The sequence below is a fragment of the Athene cunicularia genome (assembly GCF_003259725.1).
Source record: "Athene cunicularia isolate RWA chromosome 5 unlocalized genomic scaffold, athCun1 chr5_part3, whole genome shotgun sequence".
Lineage (NCBI taxonomy): Eukaryota > Metazoa > Chordata > Aves > Strigiformes > Strigidae > Athene > Athene cunicularia.
Window position 1 is genome coordinate 5147759 of NW_020799103.1, and position 20204 is coordinate 5167962.

The 20204-nt window shown below is 43.5% G+C and overlaps 1 protein-coding gene across 1 annotated transcript; it reads left to right on the top strand.

Moving 5' to 3' along the window:
• Window positions 1-587: 587 nt before the first annotated feature.
• On the top strand, window positions 588-19285 carry BDNF (brain derived neurotrophic factor). The gene is made up of 2 exons (XM_026850900.1): window positions 588-747; window positions 17470-19285. Exon 2 carries the CDS (start codon window positions 17491-17493, stop codon window positions 18229-18231), a length of 741 nt encoding a protein of 246 aa, XP_026706701.1. The 5' UTR covers window positions 588-747; window positions 17470-17490; the 3' UTR covers window positions 18232-19285.
• Window positions 19286-20204: the final 919 nt, after the last annotated feature.

Here is a 20204-nt window from a genome sequence, read left to right on the forward strand (position 1 = left end):
GCCCAGCCCCCGCCGGGGCTGAGCTGGGGACGGCGGAGCCTCCGCCAGAAGGGAACTGGCGTTAGACGGTAAATGTCGTTGGCAAAGGTTTAATTAATCCTGTGGAAGCCTTGCGCTACCTCACCGAACGTTTTGGTTTTTCTCCCTTGTAGGACTAAAAGCGTAAGGTGTTACAGCTGCGGGCCGCACGGGCTTTGCTTGTTTATTTTTAAGAGGTGCTGTGGTATCTTGGCTTGTCCATTACGGTTAAAACACGTACTTTTCCCTTCAGTTTATTGTAGTTTGCTGTTCTGAGGTTATGACTATTGCGAGATCGATAGTCATTACTTATTTATGTTTCTAGTAACACCGTTCTAACGAATGCAAAGAATCTATCCCGGCGATACATTTTTTCCTTCAGCAAGTATTTCTGTAATCTTTAATTCATGGTGTGATAAGTACATAAAATGAATTTCCTTGGTCGTCTTTAGATACGAGCAAAGAGCCGGAGCCGTGAGCTGCCGCCTCACGGACAGGAGCAGCTTTCACGTCGCTAAGTTTGAGTGGCCATGGGGTAGCCCAAGTGAAGGGTTCGCTCTGTTTGGGTGTGCTTGGCTGTCCCAAGCCCGAAGGTCATCACATCGTCCTGCCTGTTCGTGTCAGGTAGCGCCTCGGTGCACGTCGGTGCCTCCGCTCGCGGAGCAGGAGCGCTGCCTGGGAGCGCGTGGGTGAAAACTTGACGCCAGCCGTGGCCCAGACTTAGTCTAGGTATGGGAAAACGTAAGCAGAGGGGACACTCTTGGGTCGGTTGAGCTGAGAATCCCGTGGTTTGGCACGCGAGAGAAGGAAGCAGCTGTCAGGGAGATGCTACGGCTCCCTGCGTGCGGAGCAGCGGGCGCTGGCTGTGTAAACAAACCCGGGGCGAGGGAAAGGGAGAAGGCAAACCGCGATGTTCTCCTGCCTGCTCTGGGAGGAGAGAGCAGCCCCTCACCAGGGTCTCGGGGCAAAGCAATGGCTCCATTTCAACTCTACGATACCTTGAAGGAGCTGGTAGACGTTTCAGCTCTTTACCTCACGTGCCTAGGTACAGGAGTCTTTCTACAGGGCTCTAACTTGCAACAATTTTCTGCTGTAGTACTACCACTTAATGTTCAGCTTCATTGAACCTCGGCTGGGAAAACCCATTTGTAAGTAGCGAGCCTTCTGTCCGCGTTGCCAGCGCTCTCTGCTTTCTGGAACTGCAGGGTAGATCCTGTCGTTATATGGCTGTGGAATCAGGGTAAACCGGGTCAGGAGGATCAAGAACACTTTATCTGACTAATTGAGATAGAACAGTGGAGGAAAATAGCAAAGGACTTTTATCTTGGAGGGAGTAAGTCTAAACTGAAAAAAAAGTTTAATTTCGAGCAGCATGCTTTTAAACACGGCGTTATGTTGTAGTGTAGTGCAATGGGAGTACTACAGTATGCTGGAATACTATGAAACGTAGTGCACAGATGCAAAGGATTTTAAAGACTCATTAAAATGTGAAAGAATATAGTGGAAAATAAGGATCTGTGCTGTTGCTCAAAAGCTTGGCGTATACTGACAGTCCTGAGCTGTAAGTAGCTGCAGTTGAAAGTCCTCATGGTACCTGTAGCACTTTCTGCAACTATTACTCTGTTGTAGAGCTTTTTGCAACTATTACTCTACTCTTACAGTGAGGATAAAACAAGAAGCTGCATGTTCAGCTCAGATAATAGTTCTCTGCTGGGGTGCAGGTCCAAAAGCAGGGCACAAGAAATGTGTGGGTAGGAGACCCCCTCATCCCTTCCATGGGTAAGCCTGCGTGAAGATGAGAAACAATTCACTCTGAGTGAATTGTGTAAGAAGGGTGGTCCTATAAAAGAGAAGAAAAAAATCCCATATCTGCCTTCCTGGTTTGTATAAATGGCTGAAATGTTGTTCTAAGAATGTGCCCTGTGCCTACACTAGAAATCTCACGTTGGGCATTGTGTGAATCGGTGGAGGCTCCACTAGAAGAGAATATATGCTTTTAATAGGTTAATTGTGAACTTGTCTTGACCTGTTTTCAAGCATATGTTGTGAGCACTTGGTTCCTCCTAAATAGCGAAAGCGCTGCTTAATTAGGAAACTCTCAATCATTTCTTAGATCGGTTCATACACTGGCATTCTTGGTAATGCTTAGCTGTGAACACCCTTTAAAAGGAAGCTTTTAAAAGCACTGAAGCTTAGCTATTTTTGTGTATTGCCAAAATGAAGTGGTAACTCAATAACCTGCTGTCTTCAGTTCCAGCTAGGAAGGTGCCGTGCATAACAACTCTTTTGTTCCCCGGGGTACACCATTAGGAAGCAGTACAGGTGTGTACCGAGCAAACTGTCTGATGTGCAAGCTGGGATGGGGCTGGTAGGCTGTGCCCACTGTCTGTCAGCTCACAAATCTTACTGTTTACCTTCCTTCCCTGTATTCAGTCTTATCTTTGACTGTAAGCTCTTTGGGACCGAGATCATCTTGCCTGTCTTCTATTCCTGTTACCTGACAAGGATTCCTCAGTGCTCTTGTAATACAAACAGTAACAGGTTTTGCTACTCGGTGTATACAGGGAGCTCTGCCTTGGTGCCTTAAATTGACACGTTCTCAGCACAAATCCTTATGCTACTTGTTTGGGGAATACTGGAATATACAGCAACAGAAGAATACAACGTTTTTGGAGATGCACGTGTGAGTTAATAGGGTAACCATTATACTATGGCCTCTGTCCTCTGTCCCAGTCTTACGTTGGCCATGTCACTTACAGTTCTAGGCTCTGAGCAGCCCAAGGGGAACACCGTTTGCAGGCGTTGGCCATGCAGAACAGGACTAAGTCATATGCACAAAGCGTAGGTGATCTGTAGGGTCAGGCTCATGTTTTCCTCCTTTTCAACACTAAGGACCTAATTATCAGTCAACTGGTAGGGTGGTGGGATTCAACTGCTACACCCAGCAGTGACAAACAACATGGAACAGTCTGAAATACTGAAGATGCTACGGAGTTGACTGAATAGGCAACAGCCTTACCAAAATAGGCCAACCTCAGGCACAATTTCTACCCTTTATGAACGGCGGGTTGGCTGGGATGATGCTGATTTGATGTGATTGTAATCCTTCAGTAACACTGATACTAGCGGTAGCAGAAGCTCCCATTACAGCATCATTTAGGCGTCACGAATGGATACAGCTGTCTGAAGATGAGTACCATGGACAACCGAAGGAAGCAAAAGGAAACTTCATTTAGTGAATTTTCATGCCCCGGTGACAGCTGCCATGAAGCTGTAGCAGTTGTGTACTTCCCTCGTAAGAATATTGTATCTTTCAGAGAAGTCATTTTTTTGAAACCAGTTAATTAGGACAGTTATTTCTGTCCGTGGCATTTGTACAGAACAGAAGGCATGATTGTTCTTATGTTTGTTTCTCTGGGTCCTTTGATCGACTAGAAGCCCTCGATGCTTTACGCTATAAATTACCTCAATACTTTGGCAGTTCATTTCTTTTCTTGTGTACTTGGTTAGGAAAACGCAGAAATCCTTGTGACTCAGCTTCAGACTACTATAAATTATGAAGAAATGGGGGAGGGGGGTCACATTTCAAATTAGGAAAGGCAATTCTAGGAGGATGGGAGGAATACTGGTTGCTAAATTTGAGATAAGCATCTCCTGGTATCGCAAAATCTGAGCAGCTACCGCCACCTAGAGATGCACGAACCAAAGACGCTGCTATGGCTGGCTCCTGCAAGGGAGCCAGCGCAATTAAAATGAGTGAGGCTGCTAATCCCAATCGTTCTTATTCCGCAGCATTAAATTTGGTGTATGCATGCGGGCTGTGTTTTAACCCTGTAACTGAGGTGGACCTGTGAATCCCATTCTAGTGATGCAGGCAGCTACAGTCTTCCTTGTGTGGCTTCAGTAGGTAAACAAGAAGCATCGCTTTCAGTAAATCCTTTGCTGACGGAACTTCAGACTACACCTAAAGAAGTATTTCCAAGTCCAATTTATACTGGCTTCTTACAGCTGTCACTGGATCTTGATAGCTTCTCCAAAGCTCGTGCCAAAACCCCACAATGTAGAACTGGTCCCTTAAGGATTTGAGTTGGGGTGGGGGGAGGTTGTTCTCCATCCCATCGTTGAAGCCTGGTAGGGGTGTCCTTTTGTAGATATTTGGTGGAATAGAAAAAAAATTCTGATTTTCTTAATGTATCAAGTCAGCAGCCTTCAGCTTGGTTTCACAAGACCTGGGATTTTCCCAGTTTCAAAACGAAGTGTTGAAGCTAAGCTGGGTATGTAGGTATTTGTGGCTACTGCAAATCTAACAACACGGAATACACTTTATATCTGCCCCTTGGTTCTTAGGATATAGTTTCCTGTTTTGTTTTGAGCTCACAGCCTCGTTTTTTTGTTTTGTACATCAATCCTTGGCTATAGTAAGTTCTTCGTCAGCATTTGAGGGAGAAGAATAAGCACTGTTCCCTATTTAATTTGTGAGGAACTGCTTATAAAGAGAAACAATGTGCCTTTTTTACCCATTGAACTCATAATTTCATGTGCAATTATTTCTGTTTGACTCTTACAGACACAGTATGTTTCAGGGGCTTTTATAATAACTGCTAGCTTATGGCTATCAAATGCCCAGTGGAATAAGAAATCCAGCACAACTAAACCTCAGTGGGCGTCGATAACTTCCATCTTGCTGAACCTTGAAAATGCAGACCACTAGCTGATGGCAGGTACTGCATATCTTTCTAGGTGATGCTTTAGATAACTTTTTAAAACACTTGAAATCCATCAGTGTAAAGTACATCAAGATCGGTGCTTACTGTATAGTTTCTGAGGGAACAAAGTTTTCCTGTGAGAAACTGAGGAGCTGTGACACAGTGACATTTCCCATTCAAGTCAGGAGGCGGCTGCCAACTGTTTACACCGTATCGGGGTGTATGAGAGCTTGTTGTACCAACCTAGTGTTTGAAGAACTACCTTTGGCTCACCTGGAGTTCCACACCCAACTTCAGCCCTTCCAGTACACGCACTGGGCTACCGGTAGGCTCGTAGTCCTTTGCATGCGTGTGGCGTAGCAGGAGGAGTCTGGGAGAAGATCGATCTAGGCAAGGTCTTGAGCAGAATACTGTTACATGCTCTTTAGTAACTTTGGAATGCAAAAGACTTTGGAGCATGTTGCTGCAGTTAAGGCTGTGACAATGAGAACAGGACTAAGTCCTTTTTTCTTTTTTCTTCCTCCCCCCAGACTCTTGTAGTACATATCTTATGGGAGAGTTAAGCTTAATCTTGTGCCAATTCTAGTGCATGTTGTGCCTTATCTAATGTGATCAAAACACTGCTTTCTTTAAGCATAACAGCTCCTGGACAAATGCAGTTTTGTCTAGATCAAGGAATTAAAGGTTATGATCTCTGGATTCCTTAGTCCGTTATGCCATTTACTTTCTAAGCTTGGTGCAACATTTAGTAGCCATATGGTTTAGTTTACCCTTCTTTACGCTGGCCATGACGCTCTCAGTGAGTGTTCAGTAGTTGATATAGTGAGATGAAAAGAAGTGAAATCTAAACTTTATTCAAGGGCTGGATTAGTAAATTAAACCAACCTCTCCTTAGTCGTAGCTGTCACCGCACCACAGAAGTGTATGGACACTGTTGGGATGAGCGACAGGACTTGTTTTGCAGTATTTCTGGATAATTGTGCCTGCTGGCTGCCTGCATTAAGACTTGGATCTTCACTTGCTATTTACATTCCTTTTGAGTTGATAATCCAGTTTGACTGAGCTGTAAATGCCAAGAGAGAAATGCTGTTTGATAGAATTCGTACTGAAAGCCAGTGTGAATCCAAGGGGGAAGCAAAGCCACTAACAAGTTCAAGCTGGTGAGGGTAACTTTAACCAGAACCCATGCCAAGAAACTCTGCTCAAGTATGAATTTGCTGCCGAACATCATGCCTGTCCTTTATCTTTATAATGGGTTGAACCAAACCCAGAAATAAACACATCTGAAGGTCTCCATTTTTGCTTTTCCGCATATAAACACTACAGTTTATGTCAATGTCATGATATTTATTTTTTTTTTTTTTTTGTGGGCAGCTAATGTCTTGCAGACTGGTGGAAAAGGATTGCTTTTATTCTATGGGATGCAAAATAGGATGTTTCATGTCTCCTTACAACAGCACGGTACCTACTGGTATGGAGTTGGCAAGTTGCTGCCGATGAAATGGTCCAAAAAGAGAATAAGCAGGTGTTTCTTTACATCTTGCAGAAATATATTTATTTTTTCGTGTAGTGACTAGCAAAAGAATGTCTGAGAATTAGTTTTCCCCTTAAAATCTAATGATTGGCACTTGAATTTAAAACAAAGAACAAAGCTGCCTTCCTTGGAAGACTCATATTAAATCCTTTTCTCCCTGTTCTACCCTGATGATTAATTTCTGCTGCCCCCTGTGCAAAACTTTTCTGCCGTTGTAACTGCAAAAGTGGCTGGAATGTTAACGATGAACCAGGATGTTGCAAAAGCCTGAGTCAATCCACATTCCTTTGTTAAAAAAGCAGAAGTAAGGTTTAAGAATAAACTATTTAGAGGTCTGAGCCTCCAAAGAATTCTGCCTCTGAGTCTGATGAACCTAGATGCAGTATCTTTAATTCCATACGCCTCAAGCATGAAGTCCTATCACCTGGTTCTTAATCAGTTTTGTTCAACGTGGATACTATTGTATATTTTTTTTTTCCTTGCTCTGCTTCCTGTAACTGTTAGGAAAATTACAGCATGGAAAATTATGCTTGGAAATACCAGAAAACCAGAAATCGTTTCCCCTTTCTTTAGCTAAGGGAAGGACAGGTATGTAATGAGAGCTAGAAAACACGGTAACTTCTGTGTCTGCTCTAAATTAAACACTTTGAAGCAAATCTTCAGTCCCGGGTCACCACCAGACCTGTTAGTATTCAGGTTGTACTCACTAGAAAATTACTACAGTGGGACTGCTGATACTTTGCGTATCTTGTAATTAGTCATGTTCAGGCATACTTCAAAACATGACCTGTAGTTTTGTTGAGGACAACCCTGAACTTTTTTTTTTAAGAAAGAAGCATCTGTGGAGATGCATTGGGAAAAAAGATGATGGGAGCTCAGTCATCTTTTTTCCTTTTACTGTTTTGATGGGGATGGTGCCGCTACACTGGCTTCATCCCCTGTAGGTGCTGAGCATCCATATTCGGAGGAGAAGAGCAAAGCTATGCCTACATCTCATACAAATTAAGGCTGACCTTTGGTCCCTGGCAAGCTGCCTGGTTTGTGTTTATAGGGTTGGTAAATAACTACTTGTGCAGTAGTAGTTGTTGATGGGAATAGGTCTTTCCTGAATTCCATAGCAAACTTGCTGTGGGTAAAAACAGCCTCTGGATGAGACAGGAAGTTGTGTTGCATTTCAAATCAAACCTCTTGGAGGCTTTAATGGTGAAGAATGTTTCTATTTTAACACTAGTTCTGCTTTTCTTGTTGTTCTTTGTTATATAATGGTTGAGCCCACAAATTAGAAGCATGAGGCTAAAAGCTGAAGAATGAAGGAAGAAACAAAAAGCCATATGGCAATAGCAGGAGGTCCTGCCACCCCACCTTAGGCTCGTGACAACATGCCCTACATTTAACCTACAGTCAGGAACTAATTAACGACACAGATGGAAGTGAGCTAGCATATGTATTCAAAATAATACCCCTAAGGTTTTAAATCAGCTGCCCTGCCTCTTTCTAGGTTAGACATCTAAGTTACCGTAGAGAGATCTGCAAAATATGTGAATGATACACATGGTTAAGGCAGCTCCATGGAGTGACTGAGGTGAGGCGTTGGGAGCGGGCGAGCGGTCCCCTGTTCTCCTTTGGCTCGGCAGGGACTTGATGTGCAGTCTGGGGTAAATGGTTTAAATATCTTTATGGGCTTCAGTTTACCCAGAGGGAAATAGGATTTCTACTGTGGTTCCCCCTCAGCTAAGTATGTTGAGATTCAACGTTTACAAAGCACTTTGGAAACTTTGATATTGTGTTCCCCAAGAAATATTGTACAGGTGGAGTCATAGCAGAGCAAGTACCAGGTCTCTCTGCTCTTGCAGCTAAGTGGGTTTTTCCTCTTTAGAACTACTAATTATCTCTGATAAGACAGCTCTGCTTTTGATTTTTGAATAGGATGTCGACTTCTAGATAATCTACCATGTTGTGCAGAGACTTGTGAAAGGAAGAACAGTTACCTGTTTTCACCAGGCTAATTGGGTAATTTTAATGTTTCTCGCACTTAGCTTTCTCCTTCCTTCCCCCACCCCAGCTATTTGAAGAGAAGCTCTGCATCCCTGCAGGGCGGTAGGATCTGCTTATGTGAAGGGACAGGTACTGAAGCTTTCTAGAGAAGTGTTTGTTTAATGACTGAAATCCCACGTACAAACCTGCCCTCTGGAGCTTAAGGGCTGCTGCAGTGAGGAGAGGACTCTGGCAGCAAAGCCACTTTCTTCAGGGGGTGTGTGTGTGCGTGAAACAAGACACCCAAGTGTGGAGAGGAGGAGAGTTAGGTGGTGTTGGGCTGGATTTTGCATACTTCTGTTTATAGGCATGTCTGAGCTATTTATGTGCTTATATCAGTGGGGGAAGGGAGGAGCTAGTCTCTACACCTAGAAAGTTTTTTTTCTCCATCCTCTTTAAAGTGTAATTATTACCAAATATGCGTGTATCCCTCAGGAGCCCTGAGTGTGAGGAAGCTGTTCTGCTGAAACCTGTCACATTTTGTTCTGATACAGGTATTAGCTGTCGCTCAGGTGTTGGTCCCACCTGATTTTTATGACCACGGGAGTACTGGGTCACCTTTGCAGCTGGTATAAATCTATGAACAGAGCACCATGGATTTACACTGTGTCCGCCGGGATTGGGTCTACTGGGACTTCAGTGAACCTCAACAGTCTTTGTGGAAATAATTTCCCACGATGCCACAATCTATAGTTAGATCTGGTGGCGAGTATGAAAACTCATGAGCCAGCTAAACTTCATTTTTAATTGGGGAGGGGAAGGACCCACTGTCCGTGTAATTCACAGGAATCGCAGTGTAATACTGCTCTGTGAAAGAAATGATACCGTTACACAACCGGGAGAAGGCGAGACCTTGATAAATTAATTTTCCCTGCAAGACTGCTGTTTTTTCTTTATGTCCCATTGAATGTTTGTACCTTGAGCAGGACAACTGTATCTCTGCTAGATGTACCTCCTTACCCCTGCTGGTAATTCCAAACCCTTTTCCACTGCAGAGCTTGTGAAATGAGAGCAGCACTAGCATTTCGAGTGACAGTGGGTAAGCCCATACACTGGTGCTTGCCTGACTAATGATGGGGGGCTTGTTCGTGTGGGTGTCAGCTACTTGTGTGCCAGTTACAACACGTGACCATGGACACAGTGCTGTCTGTGACATTTGTGTCCCTCTATTGAATCTGGTTGAAGTTGGCCCCCAAATCTTTCGGATAGATTAGGGATAGAGAATCGTGCATAGCAATTGCAGAAGTCTTGTTTCAACATGAGACCACTTAGAAGGTGGAAACAAAAAGCTGAAAGCTATAGTGCTCTGAACTCTGTGGTGTGCTGCATTGTCATAGTAAATTATCAGTGGTGAAGGAGCACTTCTTGCCAAAGTGTTTTCAGTCCAGTTATGTTAACATATTAACATAATTTTCCAACAGCGTTATCTCCAAAGATAAAGCTGTTCTCACAGCAGGACACATGCAGGGCTGGCTGCCCAGTGAGGTGGGTTAGATTCCTAATGAGTATATCCTTGTTCAATACAAATTCCTCATTATTCCATTAATGCAGATTGAGGCTTTGCAAATGTACAAATTTCTGCTCCTGGTCAGGTTGTTCCCATGTCACTTTGGATTCGTATACTCCCAGAAGCTGCTCTGGTACCTCAGTGTAAGCTTTTATCCCTTGCCCCATCTAGGGAAAGTATTTCCATGGAGATTCTGTGTGAACAACTGGACTGAGCATGTGTTGAGAGAAACGTGCACATGAGGGCGGGCAGCCAAAAGATGACTGATAACACCACTAGCAAATGCAGGCATATTGTTAATACCTGTCAGGGCTCTGACAACAGGCATTTCCAGTTTCCAGTTCACGCACATCACTGCGTACTGATCTGCTTCATTTCAAGGACTGACTATGGCTAAAAGCAAGGTGTTCTCTTACAGCAATGCCACACACAGTCAGGGTCTCGGCAAAGGTAAGAGTCTTGCAACAAATGGGTATAGCCCTTGCTCTCCTCCCTCACCCTAGAGAAAACACTGCCTGCCCAAACCATGGGTAACTGCTCCATCTGATGCTTGTGCTTTTTAACCATTGATTTTCCTTGGCTAAGCTTCACTTATGTTCCTGTTGAGTGCATAATGTTCTATAGGTCCTAGGAAGCTTGCCACTTGCAGCAGAACTGATGGGAGCGTGGGATGTTTTACATGCTGTTCAATAGTTTATAGGCACTCGTAAGATCCAAGCTCAACTGGTACAGCAGCTTCTGGGTTGTTCCAGGGCTGCTGGACACATGTCACAGTACAAGGGATCCAACTCATGCTAGTTTGCATGCAACGTGCTCTGTTCTGTTCCTGCTCTCGGGTGCCAATTATCCTTGACTTCAGTGGGAGCTTCATGTGTGTACTTGGCAGAATAGCTTAGTCCTGTGACGCTTCAGCACAGTGTTTCATACCAAAGAGCTGTAGTGAAATGGAAGACAAACCACAGATGCTGCTCAGAGGTCTGAGGTTCTGTCCCAACGTTCTTCCGCACACAGGTTGAATTAACATTATATAAAGCTCCGGAGGCTATCAAAGAAAATTATTTCAGAGAACTAATTGTCTGCTCCCATAGTGGAACCAGATACTATCTGGGCACGGAGTAATTATTTCATGGAATGGTTTTGTGGTTGTTTCGCTTGTTTTGTGGGAGGCTTTAGTTAGCCTGTTCTGTAGGTGAACTTTCAGTTTACAGAGACTGCGTAATGTTACTTCTGGATGACCACAGTAATGGCCTGAATGTATCTGGACACACACTCTAGAACAGATTAATGCCGTTTTCTAAGCCTGAAGTCAATTTTGAAATTGGAATAGGCTAACTCTTAGGTTTTTTGGGCTTGGAAGTCATATCCCTACTGTACAGTATTTCTGGCATGTCAATAGGAGTGTGTCATGTTGCCCTCCCCATGATACTCCTGATGAGCAAAAGTGAACCTGCTGGTAGTGCTTTTATTTGAGACGGGCTTTCACTGCATACCTTGGTATTTCAGCCTGAAATTTTGGCGAAAAATGTTGTGGTAAAGCATATTGTGTTTGATATGTATAGTGGCAGGCACACAAGTACCCTTCTGGAGGTGAGTTTCGTTGCTCCCAGTAGGGATTGTAACCCCCTGTCCAGTTCCAGTGCCCCGTGTGCAGGATGCTGCACGGAGAGCTGGAGAGGCACTATGGGTGTCAATGGCTCAACAATTGGTTCCCACTGTCAAAGTATAAAAATAGTGCACAGCTGTTCTCTTCCATGGGTGTTGTCTCTCTGAAAACTCCAATACCATCTGTGAGTCTGTCCGGCTACTCCTTCACTTGCACCTACTGCCAAAACTCACCCCGCCTGTTTCCTGGTATGGGCAGAGTGGATCTGAGATCCAGCCGACAGAAATCCTCCTGGGAACTCCTTGTAGTCCTGCACTTGGCCAACTGAAGTATAAGCATGCTTGTCATGAGGAGACTGCCTGGTCTGTGCCTATCAGAGCAGCTGAATTCTCTCTCTTGGAGCTTTTGAAGCAAGCGTGCCCTTTGCATGACTGAAAGTCCAGAAAGGTATGATGAAAGTTTGTAGGAAACTGATACATAACTCTGTGAAAGATCAGGGGTGTAATGCCACGGCGTTGTTATTTTGCCATTATTTTCTCTGGGTTCTTTCCCACCTCTGGTTGACAGGAGAAGTTGTGGGGTTTGTATGCCTTGTGGAGAGAGTCCGATAAAACCTTGGAACACCACAAAAACCCCCTTGTAGTGCTTTAAACAGACGCATACTTCTCCAGAGCCAATGTATTATTGCTGGAGTGTCTTTGCTCTCAGAAGCTGTACCATAGGCAATATTTTGCAACATAAGATGAAAGCAAATTTCTCATGTTAAAAGTTGTAGTTTACAAACTCCTCGTAAATTTTCTTGCTATTTATCTTAGTCTTCAAAATGTTTCTTAGTCTCTGCCATCTCTGGCATTATGGCTAAGTAGATTTTATTACCTCAGGGAAAACCAACAGTAGAATAAAAATAAAATGGGTTTCTTCTTTCTGACGTGAAGCACCAACTTACAAGAATACAAATTGGGTGTGGGTGTTCATGTGTATGTACTGGGGGGGAGGGCGCTTTATTTTCAGTAATAAAAAGTAATTATATAGTTTGCATAAATAGCCGTGAGGATAACCAGAGTGTGTCAGACATCCAGTTATGCATGTGTTAAAGGTTAATACTATTTGTTCTCAGTACATTTAGTCTTTGCAAATCATGTGCTGACATGCATCCCATTTCGGTATCTGTTCACACACTCCAGTAATGATGCGTAGAGCGGGAACTCATGCCTGTGCCATTCAGTAGTATTTAGTAAATTGAACTTTTGTATAAAGGTCTTAGAAAATGGCAAGGCAGAAAATGAATGTCGTCTTGCTGCTAATTTTATCTTCCACCGCACACTCCTTTCTGGAGATTAAAGCATTATGAATCTATTCACTACTGAAAGTTATTTCAACTTTTCATGGCACATATCAGGATGCAGAAAAGCAAGTACATGTTCACAGCTGTTCCTCAGGTCACTCTGCTGGAAACACAACCTGTTAAGCTGCTAGATTTCTGCTTAAAATAACTAAAAATAATTAAATAAAACAATTAACGGGTGAATCCTCATTAAATACAAATACTGAAATAAATAGTACAGCTAGGTAATTGACTGCATATGTAAACTAGCTGTACATAATTGACATGACCTTCATTTAATGAGCCTCCTTCCCATTAGTGGAGACGACTGCCACAATTATGTGCCCTTATTCTAGCTGTAATTGTACGGACTTCATTGAAGTACAAACTAGGTCACGTCTTCCTGAGATCTGGTCCATGGTGGGTGACCTCTTTTCATTGCTTCGGCTTTGCTATGCTGTGTGAGAGAAGGAAGGACGTTCTTGCAGCCATGAGAACGGATGCCATTCAGGAAGAATCACTCAAATGTGATTTCTGACAGAGACGTCTTGGGGGACCTCAGGGAGTGGTTTAAGTCTGGGTCTCGAGGAGGCTGGCATATATCTGTTATACAAGTTAGTGGGTGTATACAACAGTCTGTGGGACAGCGGACTCTCTTCTAGAGAAGTCTCTGATCTTTTATGCCCAGTGACATTGCTGAACAGGAGGAGTGCAAAAGGGCTGCAGCCTTTAGCTGTTGTTCCTAGAAGGCGAGGAGTAGAGACCCGAACCTCCTACAGCTGAGCAAGGAGGGATTTAATGCGTGATAGGACTCCAGGTTGATGCTGTATCATCAGTGATTTTGTTTTGTATTTTTCTAGCTGCATGTCTGTCTGAAAGTGCCCACAGCTACTCTGTCTTGTGTGGCACTGTTGTATGGATCCGCTCAGAACACACAGTGTAAGCCAGGTGGCTCCAGTTAAGAAATAGCACTGGTGAGCCTCCATGGGAAATATTTGCTCATTCTACCAGGGTAGCATCAGGCATGGGTGTACACAGAAATGCTGGCACATCTCCATGCCAGGCCGTACAGTGGCAGATGTGCCCAGCGTGGAAAGGGGCAGTACCTTGCTCAGTAGTAGCGTGCCGGGAAAACAGGAAAATCCAGCTTTCTCCATGTTCCCACCCTGGTTCCACTTCCCCGCGGGGTGGCATGGTGACTGCTCGTAATGAGAAGGGTGTACATAATCTGTTAGTGTTTGGGGATTACGAGGCACTTACTGTAACAGGACAGGCACTGTCGTTAGCCTTTGCAATGTAGTGGAGGCTTGATAGTTGGGAAGCAGAGTAAAAGGACTGGCAGCTGCCATCTGAAGTGTTTCCAATGACCTTTTTAGTGCTACATATTAGTCCTGCCTCACTAAGAAAGAGATGAACCATGCATTCATGAGTCAGTTCAACAGGAGCTGAAAGGTGGTGTGTTTCTAAGTACGGAGTGAGATTTAAATCTTACCCTGCTAGAGCTTGCTAAACTAGTACGTTTTGAGCAACTGCTACTAGAAATTGCTATGGCCTCTAAAATAAAGGAATTTCCTAGGTGTTAAAGTATTACTTTCTCATATTAAGTCGCTTGATACCACCTGATGCCAAAGACAAGGACTGTGTGTATTGTTCAAGCCATTGCCAAGATACAGAAAAGAATCTTTTCACATCCTGCATGCAGAGTTTGGCTTAGTCTGGGGTCTCTACAAAGCAGTAGATGTTTGATCTGCGCTTGTTTGCGAACAGTATTCCATGCATCTGCACTGCTAAAGCTTACTTTGACATGCCCTTCTTCAGTGATAAATGGAAGAGGGAGGTGGCTTTTAGGGGGACACATTTTCTTGTGTATTACCGGTGGGTTATGTGGATAATGGCTGTCTGAAAGCTGTTGGTTTTCAGAGCATAGTTGTACATTGTTTCTTGCTACAGCAGATAATAGTGGCAGTTGTATGTGCAGATGGGATGTAAATTGATCAAGCTTGACAGCAGTTTCCTTCCTAAATGGAAGTCAAAATTGATTAAGGAAGGATTAATTTAATGTGGAATATGCAGTACTGTTAGATCTGGTGACCATGGGTGGAGGGTGCTGAGGGCTAATTGAAGTCAGTTGCACCTCTCTTGTCCTCTGTCACCTTCCTTGTAAGAAAAATGTCCAGGCAAACAAAGTTCTATTCATTTTACATCCCTCCAAGTTCATTGCCACCAGGAGAGGTGAACAGCCCGATGACAATAGCAAAGGATGTGTCCTGGCCCAGGAATCCTTCTATCCTTTGTTCATCTTCCTGACTTGAAAAGCAAACGTTCAGCCTCCAGCTAGTGCACCTAGCTGATGGGTGCAAGCTTCGCTTTGTTTTGTGCTTGTCTTGGTGCCTCTTGTGTTCCGTCCTCTCTCTTTCGCACTGGAAGGCTCTTTGGGGTCCTACGTGCTCAGACAGACTCTGTCCTCCAGAGCCAAGTTATTGGCTGGGACCTCTGGGCACTACTCTAATAAAAATAACAGGAACTTGATTAGGAGCCAGAAGATCTGTGTTCTGTTCACTGCTCTGGTGGTCACAAAGTGTGATGTGGGTGTTTGAGGTTTTTTTCCTTTTAAGTTTTATATAAAACAAGTCTCAGAAGAGGGAGTGTATGAATATTATTATTGTCGCCTGTTCCCCTGGCTCTGCATTTGTATGCTAGTTGAACCACCCATTCTCCCTCTTGCCTTGTCTCCCCTTGTTTGATAAAGGAAGACTGATAACCTTCTTCCTTGTGTTGTAAATCATCTCTGCAGTGTCTCTCTTTCTCCCCTTTGAGGAAGAAATCTGATATTACTCCCTGTAGAATGTTTTAAAAATCCTAGGATGAAAAAATCTGCAAAATATTAATGTTCCGCATGGTTAGAGCAAACACTGTGTTCCTGTGAGTCACAGATGTCAGGTTTGTTTAATCTTAATAAATCTATGCCACAGTAACACTTTTAAACAGGAAGAGAGATGGAGGGATGAAGGAAGAGTTGTGCTGGGGTAGAGAGGACTCTTAGCCAAAATCTTGTTTAGTAGGGAGCTGGGGGTGAGGAGGGCATGGACACAAACCCAAACACTTCCCACCCACCCCCACTTCATTAAGTAAACTTTGAGACCTACGTTTTGGGCACTGCCTTTCTAGTACATACTTCATTTTCTTTGTATGTTTTATGATAGATTGTCTTTCCATGTTCGAGTCGTAAGAGTACTAGTTTCCCACAGCATATTTGCAGGAGACGAAGGAAAGCTTTTTACACAGCACCCTGTTGGCAAACAGAAATAGCATTTACTCCAATGAGCGCTGCCAAGTATGAGGTACTTCCGAATGAACTTCAAAAGCTCTGAAACAAGCATTAGCTGCTGCTTCAAAAATGTGAACAATGCCATTGCTTTCTAGCAAGCAGAACTGGTGAGAGCGGGGATTGCAAGGCGGAAAAATAACAACTGGATGTGATGGATGTTGTAGTAGCACTTGGGATCAGACGGAGAATATAGCTCTCTGTCACTGCAGGATTTGGGAGGTTCTCGCTGTAATAGTACCTAAACTGTATACTCTACACTTGAGGAGGAAACAGCTTCTACCCCGAGGAATGTACAATCTATCAAGACTTAGCAAAGCGCTTGGGAAGGACAAGCCCAAGCTGTTGGGAGCGCTGAGCGAAATGAGTCGTGCTGATTCCAAGCCCGGTGAGGAGTTTTCTTACCGGCACTCTTTCCTGGCGTTACCCGTCCATGCTCGGTGAGGACAGAGCCAAGCGTACACATAAGCCTCAAAGTATGGCCCCCCATATGCCAGACCTTGCAGCAGAATGCGAGAGGAATGGGCAAACTGCTGTGTTTCAGTATGGCAGTAGGGCTGGTTGTGCTTTTGGTTTTCGTGCTGGGCTCTGGGTTTTAACTGGGTTTAAATAGATGCTTTGCCCGCTGGAGAACAGGTGGCCTGGGGCTCTGGGCAAGTACGGTACAGTGGTTTGGTACCATCAGTTCAGTCTAGCTCTTATCAGCTCTGTAATCCGGCATGTCCCTTCCATGGCATTCACATGATGTAAGCAGTCTGTCCAGCTCCAATTTAGTATACTGTCCTGAACCGTTTTCTTGTTCTATATTTATGCACACATACTTTCTACTTTTAGATGAGGGGTTGACCTGCGGAGACCTCAGAATTGTATGGCCTCTTCCTGGGTTTTGATGGTTGCTTTGAAACTACAAATGCAACTTATCCTGATGCTGTTGAGTTTTCTGTGGATAGAACGATGAAATATTTTTGGTATAGAGGGATCTTGAAAAGCAAATATTAGCATTTGAAATGGAAGTCTTGCCTTTCACGCTTATGAAGCTGCCTTTTATTGCTGAAACGCTGCATTGCTAAATAGCTGTTCTGCTTTTGCTGTTACATGAAGTAGGTGTAATTGGTCAATAAATAAAGGAGTCTGCACAGTATCTAATCTAATACTACAGAAAAACTCTGGCACGTAAGAACTGTGATCTGCTGGTATCAGTGCTGCCTAAGCTTTGGCACATGCTTTATCTGAAACTCTAAATCAAAGAACACCCTTGTACAAGAGCATGCTTTAGCACCAGTAATGAGTTGCAGCTGCATGCAGCAGATCTCTCTAGAACGAAATGCATAATGTCTCATGACAACTCAGGTGAATTTTTATTACTCCATCCCTTGTAAGTTAAATGTGTGGTTTTTTCTTGTTCTTGTCCTTAACAGTTCCACCAAGTGAGAAGAGTGATGACCATCCTTTTCCTTACTATGGTTATCTCATACTTCAGTTGCATGAAAGCTGCCCCGATGAAAGAAGCTAGTGTAAGAGGACAAGGCAGCTTGGCTTACCCAGGTCTTCGGACCCACGGGACTCTTGAGAGCCTAAATGGGCCCAGTGCTGGTTCAAGAGGACTGACATCGCTGGCGGACACTTTTGAACATGTCATAGAGGAGCTCCTAGACGAGGACCAGGACATCCAGCCCAGCGAGGAGAACAAGGATGCAGACTTGTACACATCCCGAGTCATGCTAAGCAGTCAAGTGCCTTTGGAACCCCCACTGCTCTTTCTGCTCGAGGAGTACAAAAACTACTTGGATGCTGCAAACATGTCCATGAGGGTCCGGCGCCACTCTGACCCAGCTCGCCGCGGGGAACTGAGCGTTTGTGACAGCACGAGCGAGTGGGTGACGGCAGCAGAGAAAAAGACTGCAGTGGACATGTCCGGGGCGACCGTCACAGTCCTGGAAAAAGTCCCAGTACCCAAAGGCCAACTGAAGCAATACTTCTACGAGACCAAATGCAACCCCAAAGGGTACACAAAGGAGGGCTGCAGGGGCATAGACAAGAGGCACTGGAACTCCCAGTGCCGAACTACCCAGTCTTACGTGAGAGCTCTCACCATGGATAATAAAAAGAGAGTTGGCTGGCGCTTTATAAGGATAGACACTTCCTGTGTATGTACATTAACCATTAAAAGGGGAAGATAGTGGATTCGTGTTGTATAGATTATATTGAGACAAAATTATCTATTTGTATATATACATAACAGGGTAAATTATTCGGTAAAAAATAATTTTATGGACTGCATGTATAACTGAAGTTTATACAGTACAGTGGTTCCACAATCTATTTATTGAACATATCCATGACCTGAAGGGGAACAAAAGTCATTTGCGCACAAGTTAAAAAAAAAAAAAAACAAAAAAAAACAAAAAAAACAAAAAAAAAAAACCAAAACAAAAAAAAAGAAAAACAAGCAAACAAAAAGTCTGCATTACATTCCTCGATAACTTTGTGGTTTGTCGCCGTTGCCAAGAATTGAAAATATAAAAAGTTTAAAAAAAAAAAAAGAATAAAATTGCATGCTGCTTCAATTGTGAATTGATGATAAACTGTCCTCTTTCAGAAAAATAAATTGAACCAAAACATTCCGTTTACATTTTAGACAGTAAGTATCTTTATTCCTGTTAGTATTATATCTGTTTACTGCTTTTAACTTCTGATAGCGTTGGAATTAAAACAATGTCAAGGTGCTGTTGTCATAGTTTTACTGTTCTCTTTTACTTTTGAACTCCCATCAGATTGAAAAAGAAAAAAAAAAAAATCATTACCTTACTCTGGATTAAAAACAAATTTGTTTTTTGTATGTTGTGAAGGTGTTTGCAATAGCAATCCAACTACTGACAAAAAAAATAATAAAAAAAGAGGCAACTGAAAAAGAATGGTGATGTTCCACTTCACATTGTTGAACTTCAGGCTTAAAGGCAGCACTTATTTAACTGTACGGCAACATGCTTTTTTGGGTTATTTTTCTCTTTTTTTATTTGCTGTCTTTTGAGACCTGCATTTGCTTATACCATGTTTGTTTGTGTTTGGTTTTTTTTTCTTTTTTTTTTTTTTACCTTTCTTCCCTCTGTAAGGATGTTGGTTGTGATCTTTAAAGTATTCCACTTACCATACAACTGGAGTTGTCACGTAAAGTTTATTATATAGTGTTGAGAGCAATGATTTTTTCATGTAATAAAAGACTCTGTGCTTGGATCAAGCAGCTTGGTGAAGCACCACAAGAATGTGACCAGAAAAAAAGGGGTCTAGAAAGATGATAGTGCATCTGCAATCAGGTTGGTCATGGGACTGAATAGCTCAGGCAGATCAGGGACAAGTTAAGAGTGGTTTGGGTTGACTGAGGCTATCCACATCGTAGTCAGCACCTGAACACCGTGGTCCTGTGCATCCTTTGCCTTATACCCTGCTGCCCTTACCCTCCCGAGCGGGGCCAGCCACACGCCGTGTGCCAACCGCTGTGGCATCCCTGCCCGAAGGAGCCCTGGGAAATCCCTAGGGAATGAGGCAGGAGGAAGCCCTGCCTCTAGCTGAAAGCAATTAGCATTTCTGTTGGTGTGGCTCGACTTCTGCTGGCAGCCTCGTTTTATGAAACAAGTATTGGCATTAAAAAAAAAATACTCTTGAAGTGAGCGAAGAGCAAGTGCTGGAGGAGGTGGCATAACGTTGCTTAGGTTCCAATAGACGTATTTAGCCCCACGCTACCCCTCTGACTATCCTGACAGAAGTATTTCTAAAAAGGCAGGTTGTAAGCCTGAGAGCTGTGCATAGCACTTGTGCCGACTACAGTGGGCAGAGAGGCAGAAATAGCTCATTGGTGAGCTCACTGGAGGCAGATGCTATATTTGCAATTCCTGTAGATGAAGAGAAGTAGCTGAACAAAGAGGAAAATACTGCAAAATATAAACTACTTCTGAATGCTGCAGAATCTGCGTTAGTCTGCCTTGCTGTTGAAGTTAATTAAAAACCTGGACGGGGCAAAGCTTATTTGAAAGATGATTCCCCCACAATAATTCTCTTTGAAGAGCATATGTAACACTAGTTTGTGTCACTACTAGTAGAAACCTATGCTGGAAGCAAACAGACACCTTCAAAATTGAGGATTTCTTCTACTTAG